At 41.8% G+C, this 22,964-nt stretch overlaps 3 protein-coding genes across 3 annotated transcripts; 1 reads left to right on the forward strand and 2 right to left on the reverse strand.

The window, feature by feature from the left end:
- Positions 1 to 1,766: 1,766 nt before the first annotated feature.
- LOC108101634 (loricrin) lies at positions 1,767 to 2,796 on the reverse strand. The gene is made up of 2 exons (XM_017206047.2): positions 2,724 to 2,796; positions 1,767 to 2,539 (listed from the first exon to the last, which is right to left on the reverse strand). The coding sequence occupies exons 1-2, from the start codon at positions 2,727 to 2,729 to the stop codon at positions 1,973 to 1,975; spliced, it is 573 nt and encodes a 190-aa protein (XP_017061536.1). The 5' UTR covers positions 2,730 to 2,796; the 3' UTR covers positions 1,767 to 1,972.
- An 8,600-nt stretch (positions 2,797 to 11,396) lies between these two features.
- Positions 11,397 to 12,027, forward strand: LOC108101631. The gene has a single exon (XM_017206045.2). It carries the CDS (start codon positions 11,502 to 11,504, stop codon positions 11,643 to 11,645), a length of 144 nt encoding a protein of 47 aa, XP_017061534.1. The 5' UTR covers positions 11,397 to 11,501; the 3' UTR covers positions 11,646 to 12,027.
- Positions 12,028 to 12,137: 110 nt separating this feature from the next.
- Positions 12,138 to 18,288, reverse strand: LOC108101630 (proline-rich protein 36). The gene is given in 3 exon segments (XM_017206044.2): positions 12,138 to 13,542; positions 13,544 to 14,504; positions 18,221 to 18,288. Coding segments are annotated over 2 exon segments (2,040 nt in total). The 5' UTR covers positions 14,483 to 14,504; positions 18,221 to 18,288; the 3' UTR covers positions 12,138 to 12,441.
- Between the last annotated feature and the right edge of the window lie 4,676 nt (positions 18,289 to 22,964).

Genomic DNA, 22,964 nt, shown 5'->3' on the forward strand with positions numbered 1-22,964 from the left:
GATTGATTCGGCCAACGCGATCGGGGCACCATTAACTCTTGGCCCGCAGTGGCGATGGGTCAAACAGAATGCTTATTAATTGTCGGTTCCACCAACTCGATTTGGCTGCAGACAACCTTCACTTCTCGATCTGATAGATGAGCCATACATTTTCCGCCGATTGTCGGTGATTTCATGTTCGATTTGAATGGCCTTTGGCGTCACGAACCCAAAACTATCGGATCAGTGATCGGATTATCAAGGAAAACCCATCTGAAGAACATTTTGAAAGGGTTTACAAATTAACAACTTAACACAAACAGCAAACACCACTTACAAAACTACATAAATACTTTGTGAAAAATATTACTAGTTTGTTGTGTATATTTATTTTATATTAATGGACTTTATTGTGTATTTTACCCAATTTTAATAAAATGCAGAAATTTATAAAAACCAAAAATAATTAAATGCAATTGTAAAAAACAAACAATTCTTTTAATGCATTTCAGTTAGCACAATCGGAACACATTAATTTTTGATGGACATTTCTTTTGGCTATCCGCTTTTTGTGATGATTTATTTCAACCTTTGATTTATTATCGTACAATTAGTGATTATTTAACGGCGTCTGCTGTGTTTTATGTGCTCCATTTAATTTTTTTATTTATATATGTATTTGTAGTTGTTTTGAAGGAAATGGAAAAATTACCTCTCAAATTAAAGGTGTCATTCCCAACATCAAACGCAACATAATTTCCATAGTTTAAATACAAATTCGTGTAACAGTTGAACAGCCATTAAAAGTAATTATATTTGACATTTGGGAAATATCCATAAACTTTGGGATTAAATGCAGGTCGAAAAAAATCGTATGCATGGGATCAAACACACTTATACAATCTTAATTAGTCATCCTATCGTCTAAGCATCCATTAATTAAGCCATAAAATATGTATGCTGATGCCCACAAAAAGCCGGAGATCACGAACTTGTGGATAAAAACAAAACACAAAGAGCTGAAAGATTTAAATCCGTTTTCGTTCGATATTAACACTCTGCCCATACAAAACTTGTTACGGCACCATCAAATACAGTGAATATAATGATGGAAATTCGAAACAAAACCGAGGCGCATCCGCAATTATATTTTTTTTTGGAGGGGGGAATTACTTATCTCACAGCATGGTCAGAATAGACATAATTACCACACGGTAATGGTTTCATTCCCTTTTCGATGCTGATGATGCTCAACTCGATTTGACCTTCAGCTTAACCCATTTAACTCCGTGGGTATCGAAATCAATCGTAGGTTAAATGAAATTATGGGTTTGCCTTAGTACATTTTATCAGTTTTTTTTTTTTAAACTATGAAAGATACCCTATAAAACACATAAATGTATTATAAATATATATATTTATCATTTAAATATTATAAAATCTCAGCACCAGATCAAATGCAAATCAACAATTTGATTGTCAAAAGTTTGCTCTACAATTTTTAACTTGTTAGTGACGTTTGTTTTCATTCCAAAATTGCCAAGTAATTTTTTACCCAATAAGACACAATAAACCACTTGGTGAGTGTTACGTTAAAAATTAAAAGGCAAACTGGTTTCAAATATTTTATGTAATTGCGATTATTCGAGTGCCTTCAAAAAGTGTCGCAAAATGGGTTAAGTGGAAAGCGAAATCGGGCAAACAAAGATGGTCAGAAAAACCCCCGAACATGAGCAATCACTTATTGGGGCTTTCCAATCGTTAGACAAAGAACAAATCAGAGTTTGTAGTTTTTTTTTTGTATCTTTCATATATTTTGTAAACAATTAACAAAAAAAAAAATAATGGCTTTTAAGCGCACACACAAAACGCGTGCACTATCTTAAAAATAACTTCGTAGCTTCAAAAAGGCCAAAATCGACGCACAGCTCCAACAACAAGGAACAAGGGAGTTGACATCGTGGCACTGGATTACCGTTATCCGGGAATCATCTTAGTTCCATCCGCCGGAGGACCAACCACCAGAGGATCCACCAGAGGACCAACCACCAGAGGATCCACCGGATGACCAGCCACCAGAGCTTCCGCCATCGGCGATTCCGGAGCTGATCAGCTTGATGATCTTGATCTCCTCGGCGGCGTGACCGTGTCCATGGCCTCCGCTGGAGTAGTCGTAGCCGTGACCATGGCCGTGGGACTGCTCCTCCTGGATGACCTTGATGATCTTCACCTCGCCTCCGTGGGAGTGTCCATGTCCGTGATCGTGGCCGTGACCGTGGGAGTGGCCGCCCTCGCTGATCACCTTGATGATCTTCAGCTCCTCTCCTCCGTGGGAGTGGCCGCCGGAGTATCCACTGGCCCAACCGCCGCCTCCATGGGGAGCCTCCTCGCTGATGACCTTGACAATGGTGGGTGTACTGCCGCCGCCGGAGGACCAGCCACCACCACCGCCGCCGGAGGACCAACCACCACCGCCGCCGGAGGACCAACCACTGCTGCCACCACCTCCAATGAATCCGGAATTAACCAGGCTGAAACAGGCAATCAGGCAGATGAACACCTGGGAGAGAAAAAACAAAATAATAATTAAAATGAAAGATCATAGATCAAAGATTAATAGTTATAAAATATATAATATCTTTTATATTCCGCTTTACTCTGATAGATATCAATGAAACTATCAGTTTTTGTAGTCCATAGGAGTCGTATGAAATCAAAGTGATAAAATCAAAGGCTAAGCCCACCTTCATTTTGTTGTCGGCTGAACTTGGCTTGAACTGGCGCTTGACGCTGGACGAAGTGAGATTGGGGAGCTGAGCTCGTTAACTGATGCCAATGCTCTGCCCCGGGGCTACTATTTATATGCCCCAAATGTGGGTCACGGCGCAGAGAAATGCTCTTCGGTCACCATTTCCACTCCGAAAATAAGGTGACATTCGACGACCCAAAACGGCATTACTAATGCACCGATTTTTCCAAGAGTCTTAATCATGCAGTCGATTAATCAAGTCGGTTCAAAGGTCACCAAGCCCTGGCATTCTCAAGACCAGATTGGAGATCAGTGATGACACTCAAAGTGAAAGGTTAAATTATTTAATAATATTTAATATAATAAATATAAAGGTGTATTATGAATACAATTCCTATTCGGATTGCCAATTGTTTCTTGAGATTGCTCATTTAATCATTTTAAATTAGGTGAATAAAAGGGTTAGGTGTCTTGGCAACACTAATAAACAGCGGAAAAACACCTCAACAGGTGTTTCATTGTGATTTGATTTTAGCCAGCGACCGGTTTTCGTAGTTCGCGAATCTCTTTTTTCGCACTGAATTCACTTTCGTGCACCAAATTGGCAAGACACTTCAGATGGCCGAATTATGCAAATGTTCGTGTGGGTCAAAGTGAAAGAAGCCAAAATCAAATCAAAAAGCCAGAGAGCCAGCCACTTACTATTGCGTATGCACATCTGCTTAATTAAGCCCCAAAAAACATCGCCTCCGAAATGCAGAGAGCTTGTTTTTTTATTTTCGGGCAGACAGATGATAAATATTTCCCAAAAACCCATTTGGCAACTTTCTAGTCGTTCCAGCGTTTGCATTTGCCTCTTTTTCTGGCATTGTACTCGTTAGCATCAGCCATATTTGTCTTTATGATTTTTCTCGCCACACGAATAACATTCTGTAATGACTCCAAATATTTTCACTAGACTCTAAAGTTACCACACGGCGTACACAAGACGGCGTAACTAGATTTTTGGCCTTGCTTGCATCACCTTTACCTACTGATGAAGTGCCGCAAATATTGATGGCATGATCGGCATATTTGCAATCGACGACGACACTTTAAGTTGCAAACACATCGATTGCTGATTTGTGGATGCGGAAAAAAGAAAATATGCTTGCTTTCAGTGAAAAGTTTTTAGCTTAGAAAACGTTTTTAAAAGACATTTTACAGGTGTTGTATTTTTGAGTAGAATTCCCAAGATAAACTACTTAATCGGTTCCTTTAGAATTAAATAAAAAATATACTAGAGCTTATTATTTGGAATTAAAGTAATATTACCTTCGTTGCAAACTTCAGACTGAAATTATAATACCCTCTGCAAGGGTGTAAATTTAACATTTTTAAAAAATGTTACCCCTTTTTAAAAATTTGATTGTCCTTGGACAAGTTAACTGGTTGGCATCACTGGCTTCCCCGGGAATGCGACCGACTCCGCCCCTGTCCCGCCCCTTTGCCGCCCCCGAGGCTCCCCTTCTGCCATTAGGTTCGATTTATCATCGTTATCCTGGTGTTCGGCGTTTAATATGCAAATCGGGCTCACGCATGAACGCCCGAACATATGCAACAAGACACGCAGCAGGCCAAATGCGATAAATATGTTGATGCGGTCGGGTTTTTTCCACTACCAATTGCCCGCCGGCGGCGCTTTCCGCTTTTTTCCCTCAGCATTCTTCATTAAAAATAATGAAAATTGAATTTAATTCGCTTGTCGGGCCTAATTATAATTATGTTAATGGCGCATGTTTTTCCACAAAATTTACACAATGTTTGTCCAAATCGTCAACGGATTTTCCTGTAGCGAAACTGCCGGCAGATACTACTATATATCCGCGAAATCATGTTGCATTCCACTTTACATATCGTGACAGGGAGTCTCGTTGGGTTTTAGTTGGCGAACGCTAATTGGAAGTACTTTAACTGATTTTAAACATGCATTTTTGATAGCACAAGGCACATTATCATTAGTTTGGGGGATAAACCAACTGAATATCAAATTACAGACTTATAGAACAAATATATTAAACAAATATATTTAAACTATTGTAACAACATACTGATAAAATAAAAAAAGTAAACAGAAACCAGATTCACAATATTCCTTATTTATTTTGAATGCTGATCTAACCCAACTAATTTTAATGCCAGCACTTGAGATGTAATCGCTCACTTGAAAAAATATCCATTTCACATCTTAACCTTTTCCGCAATGCCCGCCTTTCCTTTTTCCATTTTCCTTGATTTTCCCTCCAGCCAGAAATCGTTCGCTTGTCGCTAATTTTCCCACTTTAGTTTACCCAACGATATGGAAACAATCGCTGAGCTTTAACCAAACCGAAAATCGGGCGATGGGAAAAAGGGGTGGCGCAAAGGGAGGGGAAGGGAAAGGGGAAGAGGGGTTGGGGGTGGGGGCGGGGGTAGCATTTCGGTTTTGGCCAAGTTGGTTACAGCGATTGAATTTAATTAGCTTATCATGAAAGCGTATTCCACATAAATTTATCAAAATTGCTTTACACAGCAGCAGAGTCAGAGGCTTTCGAAAAAGGGGGGCACAAATTGCATTACGACCCGCCCATTAAACTGATAAAAACGAGAGCCTGGAGTGGTGGGTGGTGGGTTGTGGGTGGTGCTGGTTGGTGGGTAGGTGGGTGTTTTTCGGTCGGTGGCAAAGGGAAAACCCGGCCAGGCGACACTTTAAAGTTGATGGCTCGAGAGAGAATCTAAAATCAAATTTATTAACGCACATTACAACGCGCTCACTTCATAGCACAACCATGGGTGCTGGGGTAAAGGGGGGAAGTGGGGAAAGGGGGTTGGGGGTGGTTTGAAAATAATACAAGGACCGCTGCTCTTTGTTTTCCGGCAACGCGCTCGGAAGTGTATTTATTTTTACGCCAGCAAAAACCGAAAAAAGTGCAGTGTTCGGTCAACAGCCTGAGGTTCAAAAAGCGCCGAAAATCATTTCAATGCGGCTTAAATGAGAAAAAATTACAATACTTTGATAAAAAAAAATGTAAGGGAAAAGCGGATACAATTTTGTATGTTTGAATAGTGATTTTTATAGGATACAAAATTCTACACAAGCTGACATTTTTTACAACTAAGCCGTAGATCGCCTTTCATGTCCGAGTTTTAACTATAAATATTTCGACTTGAAGATGTTATCATTTTAAAAAATACTGCATATGTTTGAATAGTTATAAATATTGTACAGTTTAATGTTAGTATATAAATGTTTTTTTATTTTCTCTTGACTGTCTGTTTAAATATTAAATTCAATAAGTTATTTAAATTTGAAGAATTTTGTCAAAGGAATAGTAGAAATAGCTTATCTATTGATACACCTTTCCCCTTTTGATTTGTAAACAAATGAAAGTTATGTAAACCATAATTATTGGGTAACTGGTGTGGCTTACGAACTCCCCCGATTAATTATTTCACTCCAAAATCGAAATCACGACAGTCGCCGCACTCCGCCCCACTTTGCTTCACCTTCGGCTTATTCCACTTAAGTGGCTGCAGCGAAACACACACTCGTATCTGTGGCATTGTGACCGACCATTAAGCCATGATTACAGCGCCGTGAAGGCGACACCCCGTGCGGCATATGGCCACCGTTCCGCCCCCCCCAATCCCCTCGAGTCCGCCGATTCCCCCCGCCCACCGGATTTCTATGGGTTTGGCGGGCCTTAAGCCGCTTGGCAAAGTTCGCTCGACTAATTCCGCCTTATCGACGGGGCCTTTGCTTTGAGGCATCCACTTTGATAGCTGGCCAACTGTGTTAATTGATAAGCAATCGCTAATCGCTCCCTCCACGGCAGCGCCGGCAAAAAGAAAGTGAGGGGGCGGCCGTAAAAGTGTTTTTGCACCCGATGCGTTTCGCTTTCTTGCTCTTTTCCCCTCTATCATAGTCTCCCCGTCTCTTTCGCTCTCCTAGGTGTTCGCTTGTAGTGTCAACGTGATTATGATGATTATGCCGCCTCACGGCTTTCACAATGCTAAGCAAAAAAATAGCTCCGTTCACTTCTTTAGAGTCAGTTGATTTATTTATCCTTTTATTTATTACATTTCAAAGTTACTGAAGAGATTTGCAATTGTATTACACATAAAGTGCTTGTACCTAACTTAACTTGTATCATATTACTATTGCTTATTGCTTATCTTGGTGTTTTTTTTTTTTACCTTAGCTGTAGTTTTAAACGTAGAAATAGGCCAGGGATTTAGGGGACAAAGATAGGGGACAGGAGGACTTTGGAGCACAGCAGGAGGAATTTTCCAGAGGGGAAGGCATTGCAACATCGTCCGCCCGGCAATTGGAGGCATTTGTGCGTGAAATTACATTGAAAATTTAATAGTGCACACACACATACACAGATACAGGGAAAAAGTGCAGCACGTTGCAGTGCATTAGACACGCAAAATTTGCTCATTAATTAAAATGCAACTGCCAGCGAAAGTCCCTCGATAAATCCACTATTTCCTGGGCTCCGCAGATAAAAAGTGAGACTATCGGCCAAATCGTTCATTGACCGCAGAGTCATCGATCTGTGTGCATCCGGAATGAAGTGGGATTAACTTACAAGTAAATACATGTGTTTTAGGAAGTTTTCCAGATGGCAGAAAAGTGGAGCATTTGAAAAGTTTTGAAGGATTCGAAGCCAGCGGCGGGGAAAAGTCTTTTCCGGCACCAATAAATAAAGTATTATCAACTTTAAACGGCACAGAGAGAGAGAGAGAGAGAGGGAGAGCTGGCAACTTTTCGCACGCAATCATTAGTTGATTGTCTATCGATCTGCTGGATTTTCGCGCGATTTTCCCACCTGCCCGCCAAAGTCTTTGTCGACACACGTGGAAACTTGCCGCGCATTTCTCCTGTTGCGGTCGCAAAAAAATGAGGAAGGTGGTAGCAGCACACAAACAGAAAAAAAGTCTGGAAACCCCTCAGCTGATGCAATTTTCCTGTGCGAAAATTAACAAACAAATACACACTCAAACACACGCGAGTGTGGCAAATGAAAATGCGCGCGCGAGAATTCAATTTGTGGAACAGAAAATGGTGTTGGATGAGTGGCTGATGTGGATTGGGAATGGGAATGTGTATGGGTATGGGAATGGGTACGGAAAGGGGTATACTCGTATTGCATGTTGTTGGGTTTGGCCTGCTGCCTGTTTACTTGAGGTTTCCTTACCCAGAACCCGTTCTCCCTAGACTTTTCCGCTGGCTGTCGGCATATGAGGGCCAGCCGGAAGGAAATGCAAGCGAACAAACGAAGCGCGCCAGGCAAATACTCAGTTAGAGTGGGTGGAAAACGATGGGTGGCTCAATGGATGGCTGAATGGATGGTTGAATAGATGGTGGTGGTGCACTGACTGGCTGGTGGTGCAGTGGTTTCTCCGGTTTTGGTTTCGGTTAGGCTCTGCAGCAGCGGCAAGAATGTCTTGGCTCAGACCGAAAATTGGCACAACCGGAAGTCGATTGAGTTCGCTGCTGCCGGCAGACATGTCGCCAATCATTTGCGGGCTCTCAAAAAGGGTTAAGACCTGCGAACTTAAAAGCGCTTTCTTAAAGCGACTCACTTTCCGAATTTAACGGGGTTATTGGGTTTGAAAAGTTTAAGTTAAAGAAAGAGAAACCCAAGAGTACAGGCTTCAGAATCTCAATAAACAGATACGAGACTAAAAAAAACGAAAAAGCAGACAACCTTGACATAAAAAATTACAATCTAATCAACGCTTAATAAAAAAGTTATAATCCTAAGAGCACAAGCGAATGATTCCCGTATTATGCATACTTTTAAAAACTGCAAGCTTTAAAAACCTACAAAAATGTATTTAGGTGGAGTCAAAACCAAACAAAAGTCTAACACCTACCGAAAAAAAATAAATATATGTAGGTATATTAACCAAGAATTATTTATTTAGGAATTTATAACAAATTTCAATCTAATCAGCTGACAATGAAAAGTACTTTTGAATTGAGCTAGTGGTTCGCCAGTTGAGAAAATATTTCGTTGAAAAAGCCACCAATATTTGCATTATTTTCGCGGTAAAATTCAGCGCTTCCAGTTCAACGTTAACAACTAAGTCCCTTTAAGAAAACGTATTTGGTATTGGCCATGGTAACGGTGGCACCCACTCAACAGAACCCAAAACAATGCACTTGGGCTCCACTGTGGTGCAAGAACCTAAAAGCAACTAATTAAAGCCAATCAAACAGAGAAAAAATTAAGAAAGAAACCATTTTAATTCAATTTTAGGCAGCTGAATCTCTAAAATTATAATATAAACAAAGCTTAATAAATTAAATAGCAATTATACTCAATTGAAATGCATATATTTACTTTATATAAATTTTGTGAAATTTTTCGCATTTTTTTTCGGTGCCTAGGTAGTTGGTCCAAAGAGCTGCTGGAATACTAATGTTGGCAATCTGTTTTGGCGGTGGGTGGGGGGTGGTGACTGTTCGGGTGGCTGGGTGGTTCGACATGCCACGCCCCTTGTCCGCGAATCCCGCCTGCAAGTTGTGTGCTTGTAGGGCCAAATATTTCTATTATTAATGTCTGTTTATCTGCATGCGACGATGTCAGCCGCCCATTTCCCCCTCCCACCCACTATAGACAGCCATCCTCACTACATATACATATATATGCTATATACCCCCGATCCGTGGGTGAGTCTTTGTTTACGCTGCTTTATGAGCTTCGATTAATTTTGCGCGTAAATGGCAAGCGGGAAGAGCGGAGATGTGAAGCATTTCCTCGGGCAATTTGTTGTTGTTATCTGCGAGGCTATATTTAAACATAGTTTATTAGTTGTTGTTGCAGCGATTATAACCGCTCACTATGGAAAAAATATGGCAGACATTTCATTCGGAAATGGCCAGAATCGAAAGCGAAGGAGTGGAAGAGTCGCTTTGGGAAAACCAGCACACTTAGTCGATATTATTTTTGAAAAAATCTACTTTAAAATTATGTTGAATTAGTTTCCTATACTTTTCTTTACTTTTGAATAGATTTAAATTAGTTTAGAAACGTAAACCTGTTTGGTAAATAAAATTGTATGTTACATACAACTTTTGTTGGGAATCATATTTCAAAAACAATAATGTTTTCTAATAAATATGACACATTGAGAAATATTTTTGATACCCAAAATTTCCCAACATTTGAGTTTAGATATCGGAAGAGTCATGAAGCTCCAAATATATGGGATTTTTCAAGCTTTGCATGTTTATCTTCCATTAGTTTCTTGCTTACTCACTCAATTAATAAACAAAACTCAGATTTTTCTATAAGCTTCTAAGTCACTATAATACGAATTGGCGACACTTCTAAGCTTTCCAGCCTTAAAATGATCTCATAATACGTTGTTTGTTTATTTTTTTTGCCAATGCACACCTATTTTATTGAGGAAAGTCTACTCGTAAAAAATTGCCGGTCGTAAATCATCCAAAATAGCTTTGTAGCACTATTTGTGTTACTGGTAGTGCCATTTTAGCAGTTAATAGCCAACGCTTAGTTTGTTTGCATTTTTGAGATAACATTCCCTAATTATTATTACATTTGTAAGCACCAGAGGTGCAGCAAAAATATTAATAAATAAGAGGCCCAGCTGCTTCCCAAGATAGTGCAAATTTTAAAGCAAACATGAAAGGGAAATCGGTTGAGTGCGGTGATCAAATGTTTGCCCACAAATGTATTCGTGTTTAGGCGCAAATTGTTTAGATAGTGACGCACCCCGTTCGAGATTAGGCGTTCTTGATAAACACGGCTAATAAACAGAGTCCGCGAGTAAACAAACAAAAACATTGCGAAAATATAAAAATACCAGATTCGCGCAGACATGTGTTTATACATACACCGGGAAAAATCTTTGACAAAAAGTTAAGAGCTGCATACTTGAATATTTTTATTAATTTGGAGGATCAATTACAAAATCAAATTATTACAAAATTTCTTTAAAGCTAATATTAATTGAAAACGAACTATCTTTTCAGGACAACAATCGTATGACACTTTAAAATCTATTTCATTTAGTTCAATATTAATTTAACTTAACATTAATACTGTCTGGAATATCATTGCAAATTTACTTTTGATATTTTCGAAATTTAATTTCAGCATTTTAAAACTTACTCTTATTAAAAGATTTATTTGAGTAGCACACTTTATTTTTTCTTTTTTTGATTCAGTTCTATAGCAATAAAATCAGCTTAAACCGAAGCTTAAATTTGAGGAGGCTGTCTTTTATTTGAATGGCTCTGAAATCTCTTTAAAATTGGTGGTTTTTTCTCGCAGTGCACTAGTTCTCACATATGCTGGAGCTTTCCGCCATCGAAGTGCGAATCGCGTTATCTAATGAGTCGATAATGCGGAGAGTGGCGGCGTCAAAGGAAGTGCATCGGCTGCGGGTTTATTATTATTATTTTTTGTTGCTGTTTTTGTTTTTTCTGGTGAGCTGGTGAGCTTTTCTGCTTTCCGCGGAACCTGGAGGCGACTGGCCGACGTGACCGCCGGCACATCGGACGCAGCGAAAGCTTCCCGCGGGTTCTGGACTTCCAGTTCTGGGATTCGCCAGTGCGAGTATCACTCGAGTAGTCATCATAGTGGCTATATAAGGCCCCATGCAGGGCGTGCGTCCCGCGCATTCTGCAAACAGAACTCCCCGCGTTCGCAACTCAACCGGAATTCCATTTCCACTACACTCCCCTCGTAGTTTTCCCTAGTCGTTCCTAGACAGCATGTGGTCGAAAGTCGCCATCGCCGGTGCCCTGCTCGTCATGGGAGGTGCCCTGTCCGTCAGCGTGGTGGACAACTTCGCCTACGTGGATCGCTCCTTGCCGGTGGCCATGCCAAAGGCCAAGGGTCTGGCTCCCAAGGAGTAGAATACTCAAGGCTCTCCAGGATTCCAGGAAGTGGAGGATGTGGATCCCGCGAAGCAGCCGAATGTCCAGTTCCCTCGGCAGGAACTAGTGCCTTAAAGTCGGTGGATGGGATCCTTAATTTCCAGCAAAACTACTCCAACTTGTTCTTGATTTACCAGTTCGACACAAGTGGAAAGTAGTTTGTTTTGGGCTCTAAAAAAAGCCACTCCCTTCGTGCCCAGAAGAACAACCGACTAATTTGTTTATCAATGTTTAATTTATGTTATTATTATTTGTATTTTTTTGTTTGTGAAAATAAGTTAAGAAGTTCCTAATATGTAAGCAATAAAATATTTAAGCCCTGTGGTACATACATATCCGAATTAAATATGTGCCCTTCGTATTTACTCAGCTCTTGATTATTTGACATCCGTGAGTGAGTCGCAATTATCGGAGTTAATAATGAAGTATTGACATCGGTCGACAATTAGTGACAAAAAGATTACACTAGACCACGAAACCAAAGCGTTTTATTTGGTGGGCTTATCAAAGCCAATTAGCATTGCTATTTATTTGATATGTACATATACATATAGCGAAATCTCGCATTATCGTTAAGTGTATTTTGCACAGTAATTGCAGTGCGAAGAAGGGGTTTTTATTAATTAAATTATTTTTCTTTTTTGTAATATGGTGCTTTTCATTAGGAGCGTTTGGAGTTCTAGTATTGAGTTATCGCAGTTTGAGAAAGATATTCTTTTGAATATCCAACTCTCCCTTTTAATTCAAATGTATTTTATGTAGATTGCTCTTAGTTTTAATATTGCTGAGTAGCTAAAATTGTAGGGCTTAAATCATCCACAATCTTGTTTTTAACTGCCTCACCGTTGAGATCTCTGGTTTTCTCAGCCTCCTCTGGCTTTCCAGCCTCTTCCAGTTTGCTGGGCTCCTCTTGTTTTGTGTCCTCTTGCAGTTTCTTGGTTTCATCCTGCTTTTTAGTCTCCTCCTTTCTGACTTCCTCGTTTTTGACTTCCTCCTTTTTCTTGGCCTCCCTCTCAGCTGCCCACTTTTCCCTGATCCTCTGGTGACGCAGCTTGAGCAGCTTCATCTGGGCACTGCGCTTCAGGATCAAGGGCAAACCGACCGTGGAATAGTTGAATGGTGGCGAGTTCGGCGGTGAAACGGGTTTTGGAATGGGAACCTCCTTCTGGACAGGATTGGGATTAGGTGGCGGAGCAGTTGATGAGACAGTTGCTGAAGAAATTGGTGGAACAGTTAGTGGAGCAGCTGGTGTTGCAACTTGACGAGCAATTTTTGGAGCAGTTGGAGGAGCAACTGGTGGACCAACTGGTAAAACAGTTTTTGGAGCTACAGGTGGAACCGCTTGTTGAATTGCTGGTGGAGCAGCTAGTGAAGCAACTGGTGGAGCAGCTGGTATAGCAACTTGTCGACCAATTTGTGGAGCAGTTGGTGCGGCACCTTGTAGGGCACCTTGTGGAGCAACATAGGATGCAAAGGCCTGCGAAGGAGCCACTCCCACGGGAGCCCTCATCTGGGGAAGCTTGAAGTTCGCCGGAAATGGAGCTGCAGCCTTGATGGCTCCTGGCTGGTTGGCCAATCTCTTGACTCCCGAGGGCAATGGAGGCCTTCCACGATTGACTGCAGCGGCCTGTGCCGCATTCTTCCTCAAGTAGATGGCGCTAAAGGAGAGCAGCTGCTCGGCGGTGAAGACGATCCGCCGCTGGTCACCATTGTCCTCCCGCAGGACGGCCATGAAGCGCAGGGATCCCTGGCTGCTCAGCTGGGTAAGCTGCACCTTCGGTCCAAAAAGCGGCAGGCACTGGCGCACTTGGGCGAGACTCATCGCCGGCTTCGTTTGGGTGGTTGGAGTGGTCACAGCTCCACTGAGGGGGAATGGGAATGGAAGGTGCTTGAGCAGCGGGCATTATCACCTTCTTCTTCATCGGTATGGGGTCCTTCTTGAGATCCCTTGGGAAAACCCAGGGTCTGTAAGCTGGCTGCACAATAACCCTGGGACTTATATCGTTCTCGAACGGATTGATGCAGTGCGCCAGAAAGTTCGGTGGTGCAGGCAGTGGTGGTGGTGGCGTCTCGGGTCGCTTGCGTTTTCTGGGTCGCCGTGGAGTGGCGGCATTCCTAGTGCGCTTACCGCCACGAGTTCCCGTTTTGCGAACTGATTCACCACCCGGTGGCTCAGAGTTCCTTGGTGGTTCGGTATAAAGCATGATGGCTGCATTGCCCCACATCGCATTCGCCTGCTGCAAAGAGATGAACTCCAGTGGTTGCTCACCACTCACAAAGGTCACGGGATTGGGTTCCATCTGCGCTGGTTGCACTTGCGGCACTGGTGGCACATACAGATCCACCAGCTCAATGATCGTGTTCGGCTGCTCCACCATCACCACCGCAGTGGGTGCCTCCTCGATCTCGAGGGCATCCATAATTTCAGTGGTTTCAGAAGACCCAGTGATTTCGATAGTCTCAAGAATTGCAGTAATCTCAAAGGGTTGAGTTGTCTCAGGAGTTTCAGTGAGCTCAGTGGTTTCGGTAAGCACAGGGGTATCAGTGAGCTCAGGGATTTTGGTAAGGTCAGTGGTTTCAGCAGTTGTTTCTCTTAGCTCAGTGTCTTCAGTAATCTCAGTAGTTGCATCACTCTCAGTGGTTTCAGTACTTTCATTGGTTTCAAAACTCTCTGGAGTTTCCATTTCGGCAACTGCAGCTTCCCAAGCTTCCTGGGGCCTTTCTGCTTCTTCAATTGCGACACCAGGATTTTCCGCTTCTATTTCCTGGGACATTTCAGTGTCATTCATTGCGGCAACAGGATTGTCCACCTCCATCGTTCCTTCCTTCGGTTGGCGCCTGGAAATGAGACGAGGTCAGTGGAGAGCTAAAATGGGGGAATGGGGAAACAGGGGAATCCCGCCCTGCAGCCACACATATTAATTTGCATTTGGTTCAAGCCTCATTTGCTTTTATTCCTGCTGACTCCGCAACTCTACCCACTACCAATTTTACTGCCTCTTCGTTGCTGGTCAGTCAACAAAATATATTCAAAAAAATAAAAACATGATCAACAATCCAAATATAAATAATATGAAATATTTTATATTATATATAATAATAATAATTGTAACTCACTATACAAAAGAATTAATTTTTATTTTAAAATCAAACTTTAGTATCTTCATCAAAAGACCCTCTAAAAGATATACATTTTATACGGAAAAATACAAGCTAAAAACACGTGTTCCATAAAAACCCAACGAATAATAACGAAGTATATTAAAATTTCTCTGAGTGCATACACACAATTCCATGCCCCTTCCACAAACACAAAAAATGACTGGCAAGCCGCAAATACTTTGTCAGGCTCAAGTTGACAGTCGTCCTGGATCCCGAGTCCTTGTATTTTGTTCCTGGCGCCATAGGCTCGTTCTGGGGTCCCCTTTCCCCTCCCCTCCCCTCTCCTCCCTTCCCTCTTTTCCTCCATCCCCCTTTCCTACGCCACTGTCCCCACGCATTTGACACTTTTTTGCGGAGAGCCATATGCCGGGGATTCCCCGTCCTTCTCGCTGTGTGTGTATGTGTGTGTGTGTGAGTGTTTCTCTCTGTGAGCTTGTGTGTGTTTGTAGAGGCATTTGGCAGAACAGATTGTTGAAGATTTGATTTCGGGCAGCGAGCTTTGCCACAGGACCCGCCATCGCCCATCGCCCATCGGCCAGAACAGTCCGCCAGTGAAACAATCGTTAATCTAATGAAAGATGACATTTCATGTGGGCCTGGAGATGTTTATGTCCCAACAAAACTTGAGCTCGCCGGCTCCCGGCTCCCGGCTCCCTGTTCCCTGCCTTGTGACCACTGGCGTCTCCACTTCCCAATTTCCCTTCCCCTTCTCCTCTTTTCTCCCCTCCACTCCCACTTCCACCTCCACAGACCACCGAAGAGATGGCTCTTCCACTTGCTCGCATCTCATCCGATTTGCTGGGGGCATTCATCATTCCCCGGCTTTCGGAGCTTTGATGAATAAGCGGCTAGTTAAGCAGGGGAACCCATCACTTGCTCCCCAAAATGGGTGGAAAAGGGGGAGCGGAGGGGAGGGGAGGAGTTTGGTTTGGAGGGAGCTGGGGGACTGCCGACTGCGATCAAAGGTCAATTTACAAGCAGGAGCTGCAATCCTGGGAAAGAGGCTCTCCTTGCTGCCATCTTGCCACACATATCAAATTAGGCATTCGTCACTTAATATACGACATAGTAATCTTCTTCCGCCCAGCACTCAGTGGCCCAATAAAATTTGATTAGCCAAACAGTTTGGTTGAGTGAAGAGGGGGGGTGGTGGGGACCAAAGGACAAATCCTTGGGAGGCCCGAGAAATATTAGAACTTATGGGGGCCAAAAGGGTGAGTCACCCCACTTTGTGGGGGGACATGTGTATTGTGTATTCATGAGGCCAGTAGGCGGCGGCCAAGGGGACGCGACAGGACATCGGGCAACTTTGGGTTAATTTACATTATAAACTTTGAATATTTTATTGTTTGTCCGGGCTAAGGACACCAGCTGGCTTCGGGCAAGAGATCCTGCTTCCCGTTCCCCTGAATCCCCTTCCTCCTAACCACGTTTATTGACACTTTGGTGGGCCAGAGGGGCTCCTCCGGGTGGAAAGGTTCTTGTGGTCAGCATGGAATTTGATTTAATGGCGGCATCAAGATTTTTGGCCAAATTATGAGGGAGCAAGGACTTGCGTTGCCAGGATGCCACGTCCACTGGCCGGCCATCATTAGCAATGGATCCGCTCGTTAAGCTTTTAAGCATCGAGTTACTTAATAATTGAACAGTTTTCGTTGCCAGCCCATCAGTTAGTTAAATCGGCCACAGATTTCTGCCCACCGAGTTGGGGGCACGGGCCTACAGGTGAGTATTGAGTTGCACGTCGAATTCACTCCGACATCAACGCACCATAATTAATGCATTTCACCCCGGGCTTTTGAGCCCAATCGAAGCTGAATATTGAATATCAATAAATCGTGTTTCCAGCTGCTTAGTACAATTGCGAGCCTTTGATTCCAGTGTAACATTCCATTTGGCAGAGTTTGGCACAGTGCAGCGCAAAAGTGTCGAAAAAAAAATCATTTATCAACTGTAAAAGTTTATTTTTCTTCAATAAGATTATTAAACATTTAATAAAACAATTTTTTTACGTTTTTTAAATACTTTGGAATATATTAAAATAGATTTCTATACATTTGAAAAGTTTTCTTGACAAAACAAATTTATTTGACTTTTAATAAAATAAATTGATTTAAATTTTAAAAACATTTAGTTACTTTTTTTCGATACATTTGAATGGCTCTATATATTAAAAAAATATATCTTTCCTCAACAGGTTTTTATAAAAAGAATTCCTTCATACAAAATATGTATTACTTTTACAAATTTATATTAAATTTTTGTTTCAATAAGAAATTTGTATATAATTTTAAATCACTTAACTTTATTATTTTTTTTACATATCTTTTAAAGTGTAACTGTGCCTTCCTTTTCTTTTCCTTTTTAGTTAGTCGCACTGATTTCACCGGATTTCTGGCTATTGAAAAGTGAACTTTATGGGTTTGGAACGTTTTCCCTAAAACCAGCTTACAGTGCCTGATGAAAGTTTTCGCCGGCGCTGCTAATAAGCTACGTGTCGCAGTTACCTTTCGGGTGAGTAAATTTGGCGGAGGTGGGGGAAATTGGGGTGGCTTGGGTGTTTGGGGGCTTGGGGGTTACGCGGCTTTTGGACTAATAAAAATACGAGACAGTTTAAGCCGCCGCCGTTGCGTGGCTGCTCTTTGTTGTTGGCTGCAGTTGAACCACACATGAATAAACTGCCGCTAATCCAGCCACCCGAACCACCCCTTTACCTGCACAAAAATCAAAAAAAGAAAACAAACAAAATTAAAACAAGTGGAAGCGAGAGAGAGATAGAGAGTCAGGGGGAAAAGAAATTAATAATTTATAAATGCTCGCTGGCGTTAGGGATTAAGCTCTGGATTTTCAACGCCTTTTGCTTTGGAGGAAATTTCGCTGCGACCTTGGAGATGGGGGAAAAAGCAGAAACTCATTTAAAGAAATGTTTCCCTTATCACCGCCCTGGCATCGAAATTAGCCAAAGCAAAAAGTGCGAAGCAGAAAATGGAAAAGCGGGGGTTGGTGGGTGGTGGGTGGTCCGCTTGGAAAAAAAAAACAAGGACAAAGCGTATGCAGGCACTGCAATAAATTATAATGCAAATCCGCCTTCGAGATCGCAACAACAACGGCTACAAAATGGGCATTAAATGCCCGCCACTTGACTGCGCCACCCATTTTTTATACTTTTTCTGCTCATTTCTTTTTCTTTTTTTTGTTCTTCACTCCAGCGCCTTTTTTTGGGCGCACTCTGCCATCCTTGTTGTTCGTCCATTTAAAATGATAAAAATCGCAAACATTTTCTGCGCCCGCAGTGAACAGAGGGGCTTCAGAGGGTTAACCGATTTGATAGGAGGGTTAAGGTTTAAGGGAAGGGTGGGGGGAAGCAGCAGGAACGAAAGCTTTTCACTCACCAATCAAGAATTATTTCTGAACGTATGTATAGCTGAAATTTCCTTGCTTCGGAACCTATTAAACTTAATCTGAAGTACTCCCAGAACCGATAAATTCAACTGACATCTAACCCAGAGTCTCCCTTTTTAGGGTTAAAGTCTAAATGAAAAATTTTAACTTCCTAATTGCTTATTTAAAATACGTGGATATGTCTAAGGACTGACTCTTAATCAGTCAACAATCGATGAAATATCGATATAACTAACTTTTGTTAAGGTATTGTATAATTGAACCATACCATTTGAGAAATAATCATCATGGAATGTTATAAATAAAATAGTTTTTTTTTTAAGTTTTACAATCAAATGAATGGGAATATGGATGGGGAAAAAAAACTAAAAACCATAATCTAATTTTTCAACACTTTTAAAAGCATTTAGGTAATTTTGGGACTTAGTTTAAGAGAACAAATTAAATTCATATCTTTCATTGGTATTGTTACTTAAGAATAAGATAGAAGACTTTTTTGCTGTTGAATGCAAATCAAACAATTTTTGGTTCTTATAGCTTCAATCCTAGGCAGCACATCCTCTAACATATGTCCTTTGTCCCATTTCCGATTTCATAACAAAAACCGCCCCCAAATGCGAAATTATAAACATATGTAAATGTTTGGCTGTCTTGAGGGTCTCAATTTCGCCTCCATTCAGCCATTTAATCTGCCGCAAAATGTTTGAAAATTGCACTTTAAGGCGAAAAGTTTAAATGCGATGTGCTGACAAATGCGTTTCGATTTCCATTCACAAAGGGGATCGGAGTTGGGCCTTTCCATATATCTCAAAGTTCGGAATTAAATTAAATTTCTTTATTGGCACTTTTTTTTGTCCTGCATTCGTTTCATTTCGTTTGCTACGCATGTATGCATGTATGCAAAATGCGAGGAGGGTGTCCTTCTTTTGGGTGGAAAGGGGGTGGTTCGGTGGGGGGGGTGAGGAGGTGAATGGGGGGTTGGCTAGATGGACAGCCAAAGCAATCAGCAGCAATAAATGATAAGCTTCGAGGCAACAAAGCCGAGACCGAAAGACGCACATGAGCACAAAGAGTCGTCCGGACGGCGGAAATTCCGTTTTTTCTTTTTGGGGGAGGAACTGGGGGGCAGAAAACGTCTTAGATGCCGCAGACCAAGAAACTGTCGTCCTTGGAAAGACGAAAAAGTGGTGGTGGGCAGTGGAAAATAGGCTTTTGCCGTTCGCTCTCCCTTGGTCAATATCGGAAAATCGAAGGAGGAGTAGGTGGGGAAGGAGGATGGGGAGGAGTAAGGGGCGTGTGTTGTCTGGGGCTACTTTGCAACAGATTTGCCGCTAACGAAGCGCACGATTTCCAATAATACTCAGAATGCGTCTAGAGATGCGGCGTCTACTCTTCCATACCCTCAAAAAATATTGGATCAGGGTAGCTTGGTGCTAGAAACAATAAGCAAAAATTTATATTTTTTAGTTTTCCAGAACATACAAATACTAAAATTTCCAAGGCTCATAATATATATTCAGGAAACTAATGACTTATTTGCCATACTGTTTGGCAACATTAAGTAATACATTAATTAGTTTACGTTTACTCTAAAAACAACAAACAATATTTATATTTGTTTTAAGCAATATTATTAATCAGCATTATCCAGTGTTGTTTAGCTGTTACTTTTTAAACCCATTTGCTTTCCAACTCTCTTCCTCATATTTTACGTATATTCACACCATCCCTAAACAGGGTATCCATCATGGCCAGCTTTCGATGCCCACTCCCTGGCACATATGCCAACACAATCAAGGGGAAGGGTGAAAGGGGGTGAAGGGGGGTCATAAAACGTACGCCAAATGGACACAAACACTCGCTTTCCCGCTCCAAAGCTGCGACTTGTTGGCCGGACTTTGCCGTAATGAGTTCCCTTGTGGCCAAGCCGTATCGCCTTTTTATGGAGCCACCCTGAAGGGGGAGGGGGAAAGGGGGAGGTTGGTTGGCGTCAAGGTGAAAGCCACTTAAAGCCAAGGGCAGGGCTCAACAATTTCCAGTTATCATGTGACAGTAATGAAGTGACAGACGGCGGCGAGAGGAGATCCGAGGAGACCGATGACAACTCGACCGCAAAGCCTGAAGTGCCGCACTTTTCCATGGAGTGGGTGGTAAAATGTAGGGAAGGAGAGGAGGGGGGGAGGTATATGCCCATTTTACTCTTAAAGCCGTTTAAAGGCCGCTCATCTCTGTTCGGACATTTTGGCCAGGCTCTGCGGTTCTCGGACAGCGGCCACATTAATTATTAATTGCAGAATAATTGCAAAATTGTGTTTGGCCAGGTTAATTTATGCAATAAAACCACCGCTGGCCTGCGGTTCTGATCTCCTTCCTCTGCTTCTTCTTCTTCTACCACTTCTTGGCCGTTTTTAAAGTCGCTTTTAGTCGCTGGCCCTTCACTCAATTTGCCGCTCTTCATTCGGTTGTAATTCCTCAGCTCGTTTGGCGCAAGTGGCCTTTTTTGTTTTTCATTTTTCTGCGCCTTGTTTCGGCCCGTGTTTTGGCCCGGCTAATGAGCCAGTGATGGTCATGAGCTGGCGACCCCCACCCCCGGGAAAAACCCTCTCCAGTAGCGCCCCTTTTAAGCCAGAGCAATTACTTAATCATTTGCCTAACGACCGAAAGGCAGGCGAAGGCAACAACAGCAGAAATTAGCAAAAATTAAGTGAGAGTGGAAGTGGAAGTGGCAGTGAATTTGGGGCCGGGCATTGGAGCTTTGGCTATTTCGATGGCGATGGCGATGGGAAATCCATGTGGTCGAGCGTGCGGTGGATTCTGGTGCGGTTTTCTAATTTTCAATCAAGTGCTGCAAAGGCCGAAAAGTATGCTACGCAAAATATGCTAAGTTATTCTGAAAGTATCTGCGCAGTTCATACTGCAATAATTGTAATCGATTTGGGCCGCAAGTGAGTAACACTTTGGCCAAGAAAGTACTAAAGTTAGGCTCGAAATAAAAATAAAACATAACAGAGATTAAAGAATAAAATATATTTTATCAAATAGTTCTGGGTATAAAGGTTTTTCGCTCAAGAGTTTAATTTACATCTTAAAGTGCTTATTGTAAATAAAAATGAAATTATAGAAAACAAAGAAAATCCTCTGCTTACATTTACGTTTTTTACTTTTTTGTAAAACTGCTGTTTACCTTTTGATTACCTTGAGTGCACTTTGTGATCCTCATCGCGAATCAATTTACACAGCTACCGGAGTGACTAACCTGTTGATAAGACCTGCTTTGCCATCACGGCTATTTATAACGAAAAAGCCATAAGTATTAAAGAACACTTTGAATAGTTATCAGCTATCAACAAGGCGTAAGAACAGATATTTAGATTTAGGGGATCCACCAACTATTTCTCGATACATCAATGCTTTTTCGCAATTTCCTTGTCGTGAAGAAGAGTAGGGATTTAGGGACTGGAGGGACGGTAAAATAAACATAAACATTTTTGATATCTCAAATATTTTTCATTTAAAATTCTTTGGCCGAGCGATGGGTCCGCCCAGCAGGAACAGCAACACGCAGGATTGAGATGCTCTCGGCCTTTTGGTCCTGGCTTGTTATTATTATTATTCCACTACTTCTATCTCAGCTTCTATATCCATATATATATTTCAACCTCCACTTTGGCTTTCTTAAAGCTCGCTGCATCTGCATCTGCGTGTGCCAGTGCCTGTGTGCATCTGCAAGATACTCGAGCTCGTGCTGGGTTGTGTATCCTTTGGATTTTAGCTCGGGCTCGGGCAAGCATATAAATCTATTATCCTTTAATTTAGCCACAGAAATAATGAAGCATGTAAGAGTCTTTTGTGTATCTTTGTGCCTGCTTGTTTGTGTGGGGGTGTGCCCTCTCCTTTGGAACCCCCTCCCTTCCCCCTTCACCCCCCTCTATCCATCTTCGTCTACACCCCCTTTCAGCCGCCTCTGACACACATAAATTCAATCAACGGCAATTTGCTGGCAGAGCTGCAAAGGCGTCGACGTCCGCAAATGTGCAATTTATTTATTGTTGCCATGGCAAAGTCTCTCGCAGTTGTTTTCCTACCCCGCAACTCCGTTTCTCCTACGCAATTCTGCAAATGAGCTGCAAATGATTTCAACTCCAGTTGCACCTTATCCAATTTATAAGGAGATTTTCTTTAGTTATATTTGAGTCTAATTACAGTAAATTATTAAGCTGGTGAGAACAATAAGGCGATTGATTACCTTTTTGGTAACTTAAATATTTTCACACTTCATTATATATTTTTATTTTTTTTAAGAGTTAAATAAAAGTTTTTGTCACCCCTAAAGTATTTGCCCAAATCCACCCATTTTGGGTGGATTTAAACAATAATAGCTTGCAAGTTTAAATGGTGTTTTTTTGGTTGTAAAATCGTGTACATTTTATATTAAAATAAAGTGTTTTTTATGGCTAAAATTAAAAATGAATTTTATGCTGTGAATACATCTCCCTGGTTTTCCGAGGGTATTTCGAACTCTTTTCATTCAAATTGGGCCTTTCTTCCCGTTTGTTGCTGTATCTGGAAATTGAATTTCCGTTTAGCATTTGTGCGATTTTGGCAATTCATTAAATTTTCGAGCGGAACGGGCTTGCAGTGCTGCAGTGCAACTAGCGCTCGCTGCAGGCAAATGGAAATGTAAATTTTCCGACTCCGAAACCGAAAAAAGAGATGAAGATACGGAGCGCTGTC

The sequence above is a fragment of the Drosophila ficusphila genome, unplaced genomic scaffold (genome assembly GCF_018152265.1).
Source record: "Drosophila ficusphila isolate 14025-0441.05 unplaced genomic scaffold, ASM1815226v1 contig_198, whole genome shotgun sequence".
NCBI lineage: Eukaryota > Metazoa > Arthropoda > Insecta > Diptera > Drosophilidae > Drosophila > Drosophila ficusphila.